The 16154-nt window shown below is 41.4% G+C and overlaps 1 protein-coding gene across 1 annotated transcript in view; it reads left to right on the forward strand.

The window, feature by feature from the left end:
- The window catches only part of furinb (furin (paired basic amino acid cleaving enzyme) b), a 132679-nt gene that overhangs the window by 54961 nt on the left and 61564 nt on the right, over positions 1-16154 (forward strand). Inside the window, exons 4-6 of the mRNA XM_033968134.2 lie at positions 3413-3508; positions 9093-9221; positions 9560-9636. Of these exons, the coding sequence (XP_033824025.1) occupies positions 3413-3508; positions 9093-9221; positions 9560-9636 (302 nt within the window). The remainder of the gene's footprint in view (positions 1-3412; positions 3509-9092; positions 9222-9559; positions 9637-16154) is intronic.

Below are 16154 nucleotides of genomic sequence, written 5' to 3' on the forward strand. Positions count from 1 at the left end.
GTGGAATTATACGCCCCCTTCACACCCACAGCGTTACTGCAGCTCGCAAATTTCCCTCTGATGCCTTTCGCTCTGGCTGATTAACTCGACTTCTCCCATTTCCCTAATCAGAAATGTGTGATAAAACAAAACTGTGGCTCTGAACAGCTCCCCCTATAAAGTAGACGTAGCGTTTTTCAGATTTGCCAACTGTTTGTGATGTGATTTTCTTTTAATTGGGTAGTAGTAGGTAGAGTGTTTGTCCATTGAGCTGAAGTTTGGTGGTTTGAATCCCGCTTTCGACGTAAATATGATTGGTTGAGCGGTTAGATCCAGTGACCCACAGGTCGGCGGTGCGATTCCAGGTTACACGGGTGAATACTGTCGCGTGTAAAAATGTGACCTCCTTCCACCTCCTGCTCTTGCGAGGTGAAAAAGATGTGCTGTTTTGAATAGTAATAATTAAGAAAATATGTCAGTAGTTGTAATTGTGAAGGAAGAGATTGCAGACCAGGTAGAGCACGTGTCAGACTCAAGGCCCGGGGGTCAAATGCGGCCCGCCACGTCATTTTATGTGGCCCGCGACAAGGTAAATTAAAACGTATGACTGTCTTAAAATGTCAGTTTATCAGGAGATACGCAGTTACAGTCATATTTTTTTTTACATCTAAACGCATATGGAAAGTTTGTAGTCAAGTAATAAGTTAAAAAAAGCAGTTACGTTTATTTAAATTACTTTCAGTTACATTTATATGGTTTTACAGTTAGATCTGGCCCATTTTGCCGATTCTCTCTCACTCCTGAGGTAGAGAGTTGAAAGAAGTTTATCTGATCAGATGAATGAAGTTGTGCGTTGTGTTTCAGGGGAGTTTTCGAGTACTTAAAGCCCCAGAAAGGTACTATCTATGGAAGGCAGGTCTTATAAGGACTTAATTCATTTTACACACTGTCCGTACAAGGTCACAAATGGATGTAGAGTTAGTGACGTGTTTGACCTCTTTGTGAACAGCTAACAGGTGCTTGCAGTCGCTAAAAAGATGTATTACAAGACCTCTTATCAACCTGAAAAGGAATACCAGTATCATGTGACCGAATCAGCTGGTTCTAGTGAAGACATCTTAAAATAAGCACGTGTCGCATTTTTACAGAGAAACAAAGTTCACCTCAATGTTTAAGACACAAAGTATTCAACACAGGGTTTAAGAGTGAAGTGAGAATCATGTTTTCAGTAGTGTAAGCTGTCGTAACGCTGGTGCAGGTGAGACCAAAAAGGTGCAGAACTCGGAGCAAGTTTACAGTGTTTATTTACAGTTCGTGAATTAACAGACAAATGTTGGTTAGACCGACAAGGAGCGAGGAGCAGGGTGCGAGTCAGAGTCCGGGAATGCGTCGAGGAGGGCAGGGACAGGAACAGGGAGTAACCAGTACCGGAGCGGGGGACAAGACCAGGGACGGAGCCAGAGCGGGGAACGTGGTGCAAGCCGGGGTCCAGGACGAGACAAAGTGGTGAAGACAAAGCGGACAATAAGGGAGCAGGGACGCGGGGTCTGGGACAGAGCCAGAGACAAAGGAGCTGGGACTGTCCAGGGAGCAGGAATCTGAGGGAAGCAAAAATCCAGTAAGCATCAAAAAGTAGGTAACAAGCGAGTACAAAAACAGAGCTGGAATAATCACGTTTGACACGCGGACGATCTGGCGCCGAGTGTCTGGTCCTAGCTCCTCTTATCCACGGCAGGTGCGCGTGGGAGGAGCCAGGAACTCCGCCCAGCTCCAGATTCAGGCAGGTGAGGGAGGGGGATAAGCACACAGGGGAACAACACAAGGAGCAGAAATACGTGCATCGTGACAGTAACCTTTTTTCTTTTTGGCTTTTGGAAATTTCACCTACAAAATCTTGAAATATTAATCTTTTTTGTTGATGGAAGAGCACATTGAGAGTTCGAAGACTTTCAGCAGTCGGACGTCAATCAGATCTGGAACTTAAACTAATGAAGCAGAGCCAGTCGACCGCACGGTTTTAATAAATTCTTTAGTTCTTTTTAATACCTGTCAGTATCGACTGCTCTCTAGCGCTTTACCTCAGAGTGATCACGTGATGCTTTCGTGTCCGTTCAGCTGATTTAAACCGGTTTTGTCGCTGTTTTCTTACCGGTGGAGGCAGGACGACAGCGCCATCTGTAGTCTGACCTCTTGAAACCATGATTTTTTTTTGTAGCACCATAATTTCAATTTACAAAATGTCCTGTCTTGTCTGTCGGTATAGCAGGCGTCCTACATTCGTAACCTTTAAATAAACTCTTACAAGTTGACGTAAACATTTCTTTTGAGTGACACGGTTCCACTTTCATTAATGAGAACGAGTTTGTTACGTAAACTAAATGCTACTATCTCATGGCGTCGTACAAAACATTCCCGTTCAACTCTCTAGCTCACGTGTCAAACTCAAGGCCCGGGAGCCAAAATGCGGCCCTCCACATCATTTTATAGGGCCCTCGACAGGGTGAATTACAAAAGTATGATGGTTTTAAAATCTTAATTTATGAGGATCTACGCAGTTACACAGCCATATTTTACATCTAGGCAAATGCATATGTAATAATTGTAATTTGAATAAGTAATAAATACAGAAACAGTTAATTAACAAGTTAAAAAAGTAGTTACATTTATTTTACATCTGGCCCTTGGAGAACAGCCATTTTGCTGATATGGCCCTCAGTGAAAATTCGTTTGACACCCCTGTTCTAGCTGGTCTGGAATCGCTTCTTTCACAATTACACTTCTTCAGGACAGTACCCCAGCTGTGTGAAAGTAAAAACACCACTCCCATCCCGGTTTAAAGCTCCTATCCTGCCTCTCGTCTATTAAAATAAATGATTGTAAGACCAGATGAACCTCACTGGAGTCTGCACTGCTTTTACGATTCAAAATGCACTGATGGAACAAGCCTTTTGTTTTTAAGTATCCTATTTCACCATTCACTGTTCCATTGTTATTTGGCGAAGAATGCTTATTGCGTTTCAAAACAAACTGTATTATCGTGTTATTAAAACGATGATGATCCCGTCTCATTTGCTTAACGATCCTCTGCCGTTTCTTATTGCACGCATTAATTTAAAACGCGAGCTGTTAAAAGCGACTTTGTTAATGTTTTCAGTTTGTTTTGTTTTTTTACGATCTTCCATAGAACTTTAATAAGAGCGGCTTATTCTGAATCATACCGTATAGAGCGCGCCTGTTTTACATCTCTGCCTAGACATAAAATATATTGCATTCACATCTCTCCTAGTTATTGCTTCCAACCAGCCGAGACCAGATTTCTCTTGTGTTTATTATTTCTTCTCATATTAGAGCGGGTTTAATGACATTCTGATCTGAGGAGCACAGTGCAAATGCTAAATCTGTGTGTGTCTGTGTGTGTGTTTGTGCGCCTTAGGTCCTGTGGGCGGAGCAGCAAGTCGTGAAGATCCGAAAGAAGAGGGATGTGTTTGAAAACCCCTCAGACCCAGACTTCCCCAAGCAGTGGTATCTGGTACGTACTGCGCTCGTTTTACTGCCGATGTTTTATTTAAAGGTGCTGTTCTTGACTTTTACTGACTGGAAACGTGAAAAACGGAACTACAGAGCTAGTCCCTCGTTTATCGCGGGGGTTATCGTCTAAAAATAACCCGGAACAGGCGAAATCCACGAAGTAGTCAAGTATTCTCTATGTTTTTGGCTGTAAAACTCCTCACCACACACTTTATACACTTTTCTCACACAGACATTAACATTTTCTCACATTTCTCTCTCGTTTAAACTCTCTCAAAGTTCAAACCTTCGTAAGCGCCTTTGTCGGTGCAGAACGTTTCATCGACATTGTGGGTTTTGTCGGGGAGAAAACAAATTGCAAACGTACAGCACTTCAGAGTCACACTGCGATCCAACGTTTATGTAAATTTGTCTGAACACATTCTGTACTGGACAGGAGACACGGCACAGAGGAGACTGATGGACAATGGTCTACAGTCCAACAGCCAATCAGGACGCACAACACAATGCACGTTCATAGTCTGTAAAAGAGCATGAAAAATTGCACTAAAAAAATCTGCAAAACCGCAATATAGCGAGGGACAACTGTACTACATTGACTCTTTTTTTAATATATGATGTCAGAAACAATACATTTTGGTGCTCAGTGTTTATATAGTGTACATTTTCTTTATAATAGCGGTGGTGAGATTTTTCTTCTTTTAATATGAGCTGCAGGGGGTTGAAAAAGTCACTTGTCGTAACGGTGGGTGTAGGTGCGGACCAAAGGATGCAGATCTCGGGACAGATTTACAGTGTTTTATTTACAAGGTGCGGGATTCAAAGTCAATAGTAATAGTCACAACTGGGGGCAAGGTGCCAGAGGCAGAGCGGGCGGGCGCAGGACGGGACAAGGTAGGACAGACCAGAACCGGAGCGGGAGCGGAGATAGCCAGAACCGGGACTCGACGGGACCAAGAACAGGACCAGGAAAGACCGAGCAGGAATAATCCAACAGGTGAGAGCCAAGGCGGAGGATGGGAGACGAGCCGGGAACCCAGACGGGACAGGAGACGAAGACAAAGGGTGAACTTTACTGGAGCTGGAGTGCAGAGGCAGGAGCAGGAACGAGCGGGAGAACAGGCATCTGAGGAGTGGCAAAAATCCGGTCAGAGGCAAGCAAGCAGGTAACAAAATACAAAGACTTAAACTGGAGCATTCACGTTTACACGCGGACGATCTGGCTCCGAGTGTATTCTGCCGAGCCCTCAAATACTCGGCAGCAGGTGACGGTGATTGCGCTGATGCGCTCCAGGTGCATGCGCTCCAGGCAGACAGGTAGGGGAGGGGGAGAGGACACAGGAGGACAGGCAAAACAGGCATCATGACACTTCTATGGCCAATTATCGCTTTCTCTTGCGGCTCAGACTTTCTAATCTTACCGTATAAAAAACATTTGTTCACTGCGATAATCTTGCCTTATTGTTTTTATGTAGTTTCAATTTGATCGTTTATTGCAGTTTGTGTCTGTATCAGCGTATCGTGCTTACGTTCATACTGTGAAAAAGCGTGTAAAATTGCTCCAAAAAAATCTGCGAGACCACGAAAGGTGAACCGCGATACAGCGAGGGACAACTGTACATTTTGTTCATTTTAAACGGTTTGCAGTGGTCCAAACTTATTCCCAAATTAACTTATACAATCTGAGCATCTTAATTATTCCCCACAATTAATTCATAGCCACTTTCCCGATCTCTGAAACCAGTGCGTAGTTTTGTCGCAACGATAAAGCTAAAACCAACTAGCACTTCCTGATACGACAGTAACATGTTTTCTAATTAAATGCAGACTTTACACATCGAACATACAGTATTTTGACTTCAAGAGTCGCTTATATAACAAACTTTGCTCAAATACAGGGGAAAAAAAATCTGATACTGGACCTTAATCACGTGAACTCACAAGAACGTTCAATTAATAACAATTACGAATGAGCCTAACTGCCCCGTTTTGTACTTTTCCTGTTCATATAAGCTGTGTTTGTGCGTAATATCTTTCTGAACTGATTTGGTTAGAGATTTCAAGGGGGGAGCGCAAATGAATATAAAGTTGTTGATGATGCAAGATAGAGTTACAGCATATTTGCGCTGTACAGCTTCTTCTAAACCATTTGTTTGACAATTTATGACTTTAAAGAGCCGGTATTACACTATTTTCAGATCTATTTTATAATTTTTCCTCATTACAAATGCATCTGGAGTTGTGTTTTGCTTCATTCACACATGCACAAGAATCATTTGGGTCATTTTAGCTCTGGAATTGCCAAAAACTACTGAAGTAAATTTAAAATGGCAGCTGTTAACTTGAAAACTACCACTTCATGACATCACAAAGTGCAACAGAGCATTTTGAGCTTTGGAGATATGGCCAGACTAATAATAAAGTGTTACTCAAACATGTGTGAATGAAACAAAACACAACTCCAGGTCTGTTTTTGACTCGAAAACAACATTCTAACAACATGGCTTAAAGCTAACAAGTCAATTTTGCGACTTTTAATTCTTCTGTCAGCCTCTGTGATGTGTTTTGGTTTTCGTACGCCGCTTCCACACGTCCAGCGCAGCCATTCCGAGGAGTAATTATTTCTCATCTTGGTTTGTTGAACAGTGGACTACACCAAAGGTCCTTGTGTACACTCGCTCCTGTCGATAACTGCATTAGCGCCGACATTTTTCAATTTCTTTCTCCAGTGTAATTATTTTTGATTAGACCTTGAAGGCTTTAAATCCAGCCAAGGCAGCTTAGCATTCAGAACTTTCACTTAGGCAGAGGTACGAATGTGTTTATTATCCAAATTAGGCAGCTTTTTAATCCTGTTTGGACATTAAGCCTGTTTTCCCCTACACTATCTCCTTTGCATTGTACAGGAAATCAGATTAAACAGTGTCGTCTGAACTGCAGATAAAATGGCCGCCGTGTTTCTTTGTTTGCCAATTCTAATCTGCTTCAACGTGATGCATTCTCCCTCCTTCGCTTTTCCTTTAAGCACGCGTGTTACACCTATGGATTACTGACGACAGTGATCATCCCTTTTTCCATTCAGCATTAAAACGCTAATCTTCTGCTGTCATTCCTCTTGTTTCTCTGTTCAAAACTAAACACCTCGCACAGACAGCGAAGTTTTGCCTTACGGTTTGTGCTAATTGTTCAAACTTCAATGCCATTTAATTATCTCTTGGAAAATAGTTTCAAATAGCTTCACTCTGCAATTAATGTTTTGGTTTATTTTCTTTTTCTCACTAATTACTGGTACATTGTGTGCTTTTTCTAACTTTTAGTTGGTTAAATCAATTTTGTGGAGCCCTGTGAGGCGACTGCGGGTGTGATCGTGGATTCTACAAATATAAATTTAGTTGAAAAAAGAATATTTGTTAAAACTATTTCAGTGCAATGCGAAGGTAAAGTGGAGTCTATCAAGGTAAAGTGGTGGCTAATCCCAGACTTGTCCTATAGATCAGTGGTCCCCAACCTTTTTTGCACCACGGACCGGAATAATGTAGGTTTTATTTTCACGGACCGGCCTTCTACTCGTGGCAGATAATAAATATGGCAAAAATAAGTTGAAGTGCATAAAAAACACAACTCACTTTACCGTTGCATCAGTGGGAGCCCTGCACTTGTTTCTTCTTCCCTTCTTGCTCACGTTTGTTTCTTTCAAAAAACTCTAAATCTTATCTTTTAATCCCAGGTGCTTAGTCTCCATGTGCCGAAGCAGTTTTGAAGGTTTCATTGCCTCATTTGCTTTTGCTTTTATTACGCAGAGCGGACTCGGCGAGTGAGACTCACCTGTAGCGACAAACCCATATTTTAAGTAGGACTCCCGGTGTTGTTCGTTAAATTGATCTTTCTTTTTCTTGGAGGTCGTAGTCTCCTCTTCTGGTTCCTCTTTGGCCTTTTCCCCTTTGTTAAAAAACCTCTCCAAAGACTTTTATTTTGGCTCATTTCCACTCGCTTATGGCTCTACTTTTGGGCGACGTGTCTGATGCGTTACACCTGATACGTCATCGCGGAGACAAGAGCAGATCTATCACAGATATAATAAACTCGTCACTACATCAAATAGATTTTTGTGGCGATTTCCTCTCAGGATTTTCATTATATATCTACGGACGAGCTTATTAGCGAGTCATGAGGGACGGGCGAAAGTTACATCGGAGAAGATGAGGTCGCTGATAAATTATTTGCTGTTTTTGTGCGGCGTAACTGCTATAGATTTTTTTTTTAGTGACGTACCACAGACGTTTATATTAATACTGTGAGAAATTTCATATGAGCTTGGTGACTATATCTAACAATATTCCACAACCCTCACTGTTCCTAAAAAAAAAAACCATAACAACTCCATTTGGGCATGAAATACTACCTTGGCACCAGCTGCACCAAAGCCAAAGAAACGACAGAAAAAGAGAGTGACCAAAATACATGAAGCAGGCTTTGAACAATACTTCCATGTGTGTCTCACTGGAGAGAGGCCTCACACTGTTCTGTTGAAGAAGAAGAAGAAGAAGAAGTGCTCGTTCCCTGGATTCCTGCAGGTTTTTTCCTTCTCTGACTTCAGTAAATTTTGCTGCCAGAGGAAGCATTCAAGTCTAATGCGTTTTTTGCGTTATTAACTGACTTCCCGTTGTCATTTTAACCACGTTGCAGGTCACTGATGCCTAATTTAAGTCACGTCATTGGGCTCATTTAGTTCCCTGATCAGCCAGTTCCTTCTACATTCTGATCAAATACAGAAGCGTCTGGAACTGGACAATAGAGGGTGAAAATCCTCCGTCGTAACATGAGACGATCCAACCGCATTCGCTAAACATACAGAACATTATATAACTTTTTTTTTAACCTGAGATCAATAAGAGTCTGGTGTTTCAATTGTTCATTCTGCAAAAATCTGCGCTGTTTTTCGGTCTTTTGCTGTTGCTTTTTTCTTTTTTACATGTGCGCAGCCATGTTTGTTTTTGACACGGACAGACGATGCTTCTCTCTGATTGGTTAATCCGTCTGTCAATCACACCGTCTGAAATCCTCGAGACAGGAAGCAGCTCCAGATCCGCTCGTCTTTGTAAAGTTTTGCCAAAGCGTGTGGTTCTGGCTGGACAGGTAACTAATTGAGTTGGTTCGACGTTGCTGAAAATCCACAGAAGCAGTATTTGTATTAACGTACAAAGCGATACAGGCAGAATACCGCAGTACTTCAGTAATCTCCTAATGTCAGCGCAGGTGGTTACCGGCTTTGCTCCTTCGCTCAATGACTTTTCAAAGTGCCTCAGCGCCTCAGAGCCGGGAAAATCAACATTTTCTTATTCTGCACCATGTTCTTGGAATGATTTATAAAAATACGTGAAATTGGAATCTTTAGTGTCACAAGTTCAAGAAATGTATAAAAAGTTTGGTAAATTAGATTTTTCTCTGTTGTGTTCTTTCTGTGTGCTGCCTTGTTCAGGTCTTTCTTGTAATTTTGAATTATTTTGAATCCCACTGGGGCTTTCTGGTGAAATAAAGGTAGGTGCGTACAGGAAACTTAACGACTGCTTTGTGTTTGTGTGCAGTCTGACCCGGCGCACCAGGACCTGAATACTAAAGAGGCCTGGGCACAGGGCTACACGGGGAGGGGCGTGGTAGTGACCATTCTGGACGACGGCATCGAGAAGGATCACCCAGACCTTATCACTAATTATGTAAGTCAAGATTATTGGCACAGTGTCGCCTTGATGCACCAGAAACAACAGACAGAACAATTTGAACTTAAAGTGAAAACAATATTTATTCTAATTTCACGACACACCTTTATGTAGATTTATGTAATGCACAAAATGTAATGCTTTTGTTAAATGGACCGACCATAATATAGACGGCTACAGTTTTACTTTTTCCTCCACACAAAGATGAAAAAATGCCAGGTTTCGAGCACATCAATGTTGTTTTGTAAGTTAGAAAATCATTTCAGGAGCGCTGGAGGAAAATTACCCCTTGAACCCAAAGTTAAATAAAGTAATTCATTTTGTGTTTCTTCCAGGACCCTGAGGCTAGTTATGATGTTAATGATGGAGACGCTGACCCTCAGCCGCGGTACACACAGCGAAACGAGAACAGGTAATTGGCCAATGGACGCCGCTTCGGAAGATTAGCTCATTACAGACAAGATCCTATTTTAGCAGTCTGAGCACAGCATTTGTTATAATTGCCTCAAATTGAGCTTTCAAACTCGAGGGAGGCGCACGCTCCTCTTTCTGCTTCAGACATGCTCAAGTGTCCTGTCTGAGGAAGAAACTTTGTCACACTACAGGAATATGTATCAGGGATGTCTAAGTGGCCCTCAGACCCACTTTTGCAGATGAATTTGTCCAAATGATCATAGGTAATCCTTCTTATTGCGAAGATGAGTAATTCTACCTCTGTAACTTCAATAACAACACAATGTTTTGTATTGTAGACCCATTAAATTATTGTTCCAAGTCTTATGAAAGGGACAGAAAGCTGTGTTCAATCCACGCGTCTGAATGACTCACTCTATTAACCTCTTTGGCCCTTTGCTCTAATACATTTGTGGTGAAACAGAGGACACCCATACAATAGAACAACAACAGAACAAAAATGTATTCAAAATAACCAAGATAAGGGGTCCGTGTTTATAGTTGTAGCTCGGCGAATTCTATTGGAATCGAGTCTCTTATGACGCAATCTTTTGTGATTATCCTCGATTTCTCTCTCTTGTAGAAATTGACTGGAATAATCGACAAAACAAGCCCGAATGTTGGCAGAGTTTATCGCCCGTGAGCTGCCGAGCCCGGATTTTAACACTATCTGCTTTAGCCATGAGAAAATACGTGACCTTTACTCACTGGATACACGCTCTACCTTTCTGCCAGTAAAAATGCATTGTGTAATTGGGTCGAAGAATCAGCCTGATATTTGTTCGTTTTATTCATGTTGCATTGTTTTCTTGCCATGGGTGATGTATTTATTTCTCGAGGGCCAAGTCTGCTTTGTTTGTGCAGCTCTGGTCTCTTTGTCCTATTCCCGCAGTAGCACATGAGAAGCCCCCAGCCTGCCTCTGAAATGCACATTCGTATTTCTCTCAAATCTCCCTCCTTCTCTGGGACGCCTGCCAAGACTTTTTGTACTTTTTAGTTTGTTTGTTTGTTATTCTTGTTTATTTCAGCTTTGAAGCGCCATATCCACATGGAATTGGAAACTGGGAGGGGCAAAGAGAAAAAGGAGCTTAACGCATTTCCTTCAGATTGAAAGAATAGATTTGCGTCTGCGTTTGAACATGGGCACCGCTAATCCTACCCCGCTCTGTCAAGGTGTTTCCTCTCCATCCTCATTTGAATATTGACGCATCCATTTCCTGCGTTTTTTTATTTTGGAAAGTGGTCGGCATCAGCAGTTTTGTTGAACACGAGGCTTGTTTCGAGTCCTTGGTGTGAAGCGGGGCAGAGCGACCCGAAGCCCCTTCTGTCAGAGCAAAGAAGATCCCACTCTGTCCCAGTAATAGAACAGACCTCTATGTGGCTGGATCACTGCCCCTCTTCTTTCTACGGAGCGCTATCCCAGCAGAGAATCCATTATCCAAATGGCAAGAGCTCATTCAAGCACATGCGTCATTAAGTATGTTTACGTTCTCTGAGGAAATCTAATTATTGGCAGGAAACGAGAGGACGTATAAAACAAATACATTTCTCAGATTAATACAAAATATATTTAAAATCCGAGCTGCTTCTTCAGTTCTGGTCAGATTACAGGTGGACACTGCCTTATATCTATCTGAAGGGAGGAGCTAACTACACGGAAACTAACACACCTGTTCTGTTTGTTAGCTAGGTTTATTCAACTACCCTGGGTAAACTGTTCCTGAGTCATATTTTGTAACCGTTCAGGCCCCTAATGGGTGCTCTCAAACCTATTAGCATAATGGCTAGCACTATTCTTGTCCGTGTTTTGATTTTGGTCTTGATTTTGAGTTATAGAAGATAAATGATGTCCAAGCTCCTCCTTCCTGTCTTTCCCAACAAAAATCGCTTCTTTAACTCTCCTCTCAAACCATTTCTTCTCTCTGGCTCAGATCTGAACTTCACTCCCTTCAAAGCAGTGGTTAGTGTCTTTAAGATGGAGATGTACAGCTGATTGGTGTCCTGAGCTGCTCTCACGATGGTGTTGGTTCATTCTCTTATGAAGTGGCTGTTTAGTTTCTCCAGTTTCTTCACTGCACTGAATTGAGTAGCCCACATTACTTTGTTTATGTCTCGGGGTTTTGTCCTTCGGTTGAACCAGTTTCTGTCTTTAAAGTGTTTTTATGTTTGAAATAGTCTGGGATTTCCTGCTGTCTGCAAATCCTCAGAAGCTTTTCAGACACACCAGCTGGGCAGGGAATAGTCACACCTTTTTATTCCAGGTTCTGATTCTCTGTTGTCCTGTTTTTTAGCTCTCTTAGATCTATTGAAGCCCCATTTTGGATATCCACAAGTCGAAAGGGCTTTCTGTACACGGTGTTCTGCTTTCACTTTTCCCTCAACATCACGGGCAGAAAGTGCTCTCTGCGGCAAAACGTCTTCACTCTAAAACTTTTGTCCAGTTGACAGAGTTGAATTATTCTTTTGCTTTGGATCACACCTGGACAACTCTGGGATTACATCATTATAGTGTTTATCGCAAAAGCATTTTCAGGATGAAGCAGCGTAATCTTATGTTCTTAAGGCTCTATATTACACAAAATTGACTCTCGTGAGCTTTAAATCATATTATAATGTTGTTATCTCTTCAAAACATGCCTGAAGTTTTGTTTTGTTTCACTCACACATGTTTGAGTAACACTTTATTATTAGTCTGTCATCTCCAAAGCTCAAAATACTCTGTTCCACCTTGTGATGTCATGATCCTTTGACCTTTAGTTCAGTAAAGATTGGCAGTTCCACGTCTGAAATCATCCAATTGATTCTAGTGAAGGTGTGTGAAGTTTAAAAACACAGTGGAGCACTTCCTGTATTACCACATGACATCACAAGGTGGAACAGTGTGTTTTCTGTTTGCGAGAAGCCTAAATATGCAGGGTTTGTGTGTTAAACGTGTGTAAATGAAACAAAACACAACTCCAGGTCTGTTTGTGATGAAGAAACAACATTATAACATATACCAGAAAATAGTGTAATACAGCGTAATATTCAGACTTTTTCAGTATGTGAGCTACTTTTAAAATGGTCGTGTCTGAAAGATTTACCACCTAATACAAAAATGTTAAACACATATTTATTTGTAAATGTATTATGAATTCTTACATGTACAGTGCATTTTCATGTACCTTGCACAACGTCATGAGATAATACTGCACAACACAACTGAACTTCTTACATGTTCATAATTACTTGAATGATGATTACTGCTCTGACACTGAATGGAATCAGTGAGGGATGCAGAGTTCAGACAGAAGCTTCTGACAGGAGCCGGGAGTAAAATTTCATTTTTCTTTTGAAAGCGATAACAGAGCTAATCATGTTGATTACAGTTTCGTCTTTTTTTTATAGCCATAAAAAAACATGTTAAAAGAAGTATCAGAATTCACTGCATTTTTTCACACAACTACTTCTATTTTACACATCCATCCCTATTTTTTCTTTTACGCATCGAATAAATGAGTGAAAATCCCCGCAGCCCCGCGCTCTCATTCGTCACCTTCAGGACAACAGAGGCAGATTACAGTAATGACGGTAAAATATTTAGATAGCCCCATGTCTCCGCTTTGAGACGCCGTTTGAATTTACATGAGAGCACGACTGGTTACTGGAGTTACGCTGCTGGAAAGTCCGCAACCCGCTCTATCGGCGACGATAGGATCCGACGCTATAGGGTTAAGCTAACTCGCGCTTGTTTATGCGTGTGCAGCGCCCATGATGTGACCTAGAGTCAGGTGTAATCTGACTGTTGTCCTGTATATTAGTCATGTGACTGGATGGATGACGGGACGTGATCTACACAAAATGCCTTCGCGATCGACGTAATGAACACCCCTGGTGTAATATGAACCCTTTACAAACAGAAGTATAATAAAGTTAAAAAGAGCTCAGTGTGTTTGAAGTTTGAAGTCACTGTGATACTATTTATAAGAAGAATTGCCAACATTAACCTCCTGACACCTGAGCTCTTTCATGGCTTTATTAATTTATCTTTGTGATTTGAGCTGATTGGACCTGATGAGTGTAAATACAAAGAATTATCTTTTTACATTATGTAGTTTCTGAGAAAAATTATGTAAATTGAATGCCCTCATATGTGGACATTTTAATCATTTTGATAAAACATTTGTATAATGATTTGCAAAAACTATTAAGACCCTGAACACAGCAACATTTGTCCTGAGTAAAAAAAAGAGAAACAATTCTGCCTCTTGGAACAATGTGTCTGGTGTGAAGAGCTGCAGACGGGAGCAGGAGACAGGTGCCTTTACAAAAAAACAATTAAAAAAATATATTCTAAACTGTAAAAAAAAAAAAAAAAGAATACATTTGCATTGTTGCTGTTCTTGTTTCTGTTATTCGCCTTCTAAAAATGTGCATTGTGGCTTAGACGACCCAAAATGTCTTGTCCACATATGAAGACGCCAGGAGGTTAAACCAGCTAATTACCCATTACCTTTCCCATAACCAGACCAGGGTTGTGACATCGGAAATCAGATACTAATCGATACTAAAACGAATATCAAAACTAGATACTCATTTGAGCAAGTATCGCTGCTAAAAACTCGCATTCACAGGACAGAAGTAAATCCTTTTTGACGAGTTTTAGAGTTATCTTGAGCTCAAAAAAAGTATCAGACGACGCAGATAGAAACATAGATATAACGCCACATGGTAATATAAAAGAAAGTGTTACTATTCAATGTTGAAAATCACATTCTGTCGTCTAAATAAAGAGTGTTTTTCATTATCATTGTGGTCTTAGAATTGGTATCGAGTCTATTGATTAGTATTGAAATCAAGTTTGAAATTTTAGTGTCCGTACCGGGAAGTCAAGACCGTTATTAGCTTTCGTAGCAACGCAACCCTGGAAGCATCCTTAATGTATTTAGTAGAACATCGCCTATGCACTTTTGCTGTATACGTGCATAGCCATGGACCAATCTCATTTCATGACCAAGCAAACCACAATCTATAAAATGAGATTACGATACTCCGGCTTCCATGTTATCAGAGCAGAAACCCATTACCGAACCACAACAAGCTCACCCTCATCCCACCACCACCACGGGCCGGCGATATTACCTCCGCTCGTCCATAAATCAGGAGGTCAGAGCCGTCCCGATGACCTGTGAACAAATTTGACGATAAATAATTCAGGCTTTACATTAAGATTATATAAATGTATTCATGCCGGCAATTTGCGAAGGACAGTTAGAGGTGGCGTTTTTTGCGCAGAAAGGGCCCGTCATCTGTCCCGGTGACATCCCACACTCATTTTAATCAAGGCGTTCAACATGTTCCTTCCTCTCATGCTGGAGATTGGTATTCTCTCGTTGAAGAGGCTAAGAGGCCAAGTGAGAAATCCATTTGTGCTCAATCAAGGGAGATTGTCTATTTTTTCTGCTTCCCCCTGTTTGCCGGTAACACTTATTTTCATGTTTGTCAGCCCGAGATGGATGTTGTGCATGGGCAGGGTGTAAAGGACAGAGCAGATTGATTTCAGATCCTTTGCAGAGGTCTAAAGGAGAGATAACAACTTCTCCTCATATTTGTACGTCCAAGGGGAAATAATGACGGCGATGTCTCTTTACGTAAGCGTTTACTTTACGTTATGATTATGTGTCTCTTACTGGTAGACGTTGTATTTAAGATGTTTTTTTCTAATTGTTACCTTGTTCTGTGGGATGATTGTGGTAAATAATTATTAGTTTTACTTCAGTGGTAGTTTGGGGAAAAGACGTTGAGAAGAAAAGTAGAAAAATGCAGGATGTAGCACCGAGTTTTTGAAAAGGAATAGCTCAACGTGGGAAAAATTCCATCCACAACGCGACAATTTACACGCACACGCACAGGAAGGCAAGGAAAATAGAGGCGTTGTCATTTATTTTCACTAGGCTAATCATGTTTTGGCATTATGGTTGCTAGGTAACAGACTGACCTCAAGGAAGTGCAGTAAAATCTGGAAGGTGAACCCAGATGGCGTCGTATTGTTTTCACAGGACTGTGCTCATTGGCGCATGGGCTCAAAAATCACTTCCTCTCTTGCGTTACCTCAACGCGGGCTAACGGGGAGGCGTGACCATGTGACGTCAGAAACGGAGCGATGGCTGCCAGAGCGGGACTAGCACGGGCTCAGACTGGGGCGAGGATAAATCTTACAAAGCTTTGAGGATTTCAGATTTTTAAATGGTCTGTTGTGGAAAAATTACAATTCTACATGAAAAGTAATCAATTTGCAAAGCCTGGTGTGTTTTGAAATGCAGAAAAAGAAGGTTTATTCTTTGTTACAGCAGATAAAGACGGGATCAGGCCTAGACTGGTAGCCTCTTGGCCCCCGGTCCTTCCTCTAGTCTGTTCCCGAGTCTAAGTTCCCCGTCTTAACTCAGAGTTCCTTGTCTTAACTCAGTAATTCATGTCAAATCAGGGTGACTTTTGTTT

The sequence above is a fragment of the Periophthalmus magnuspinnatus genome, chromosome 6 (genome assembly GCF_009829125.3).
Source record: "Periophthalmus magnuspinnatus isolate fPerMag1 chromosome 6, fPerMag1.2.pri, whole genome shotgun sequence".
NCBI lineage: Eukaryota > Metazoa > Chordata > Actinopteri > Gobiiformes > Gobiidae > Periophthalmus > Periophthalmus magnuspinnatus.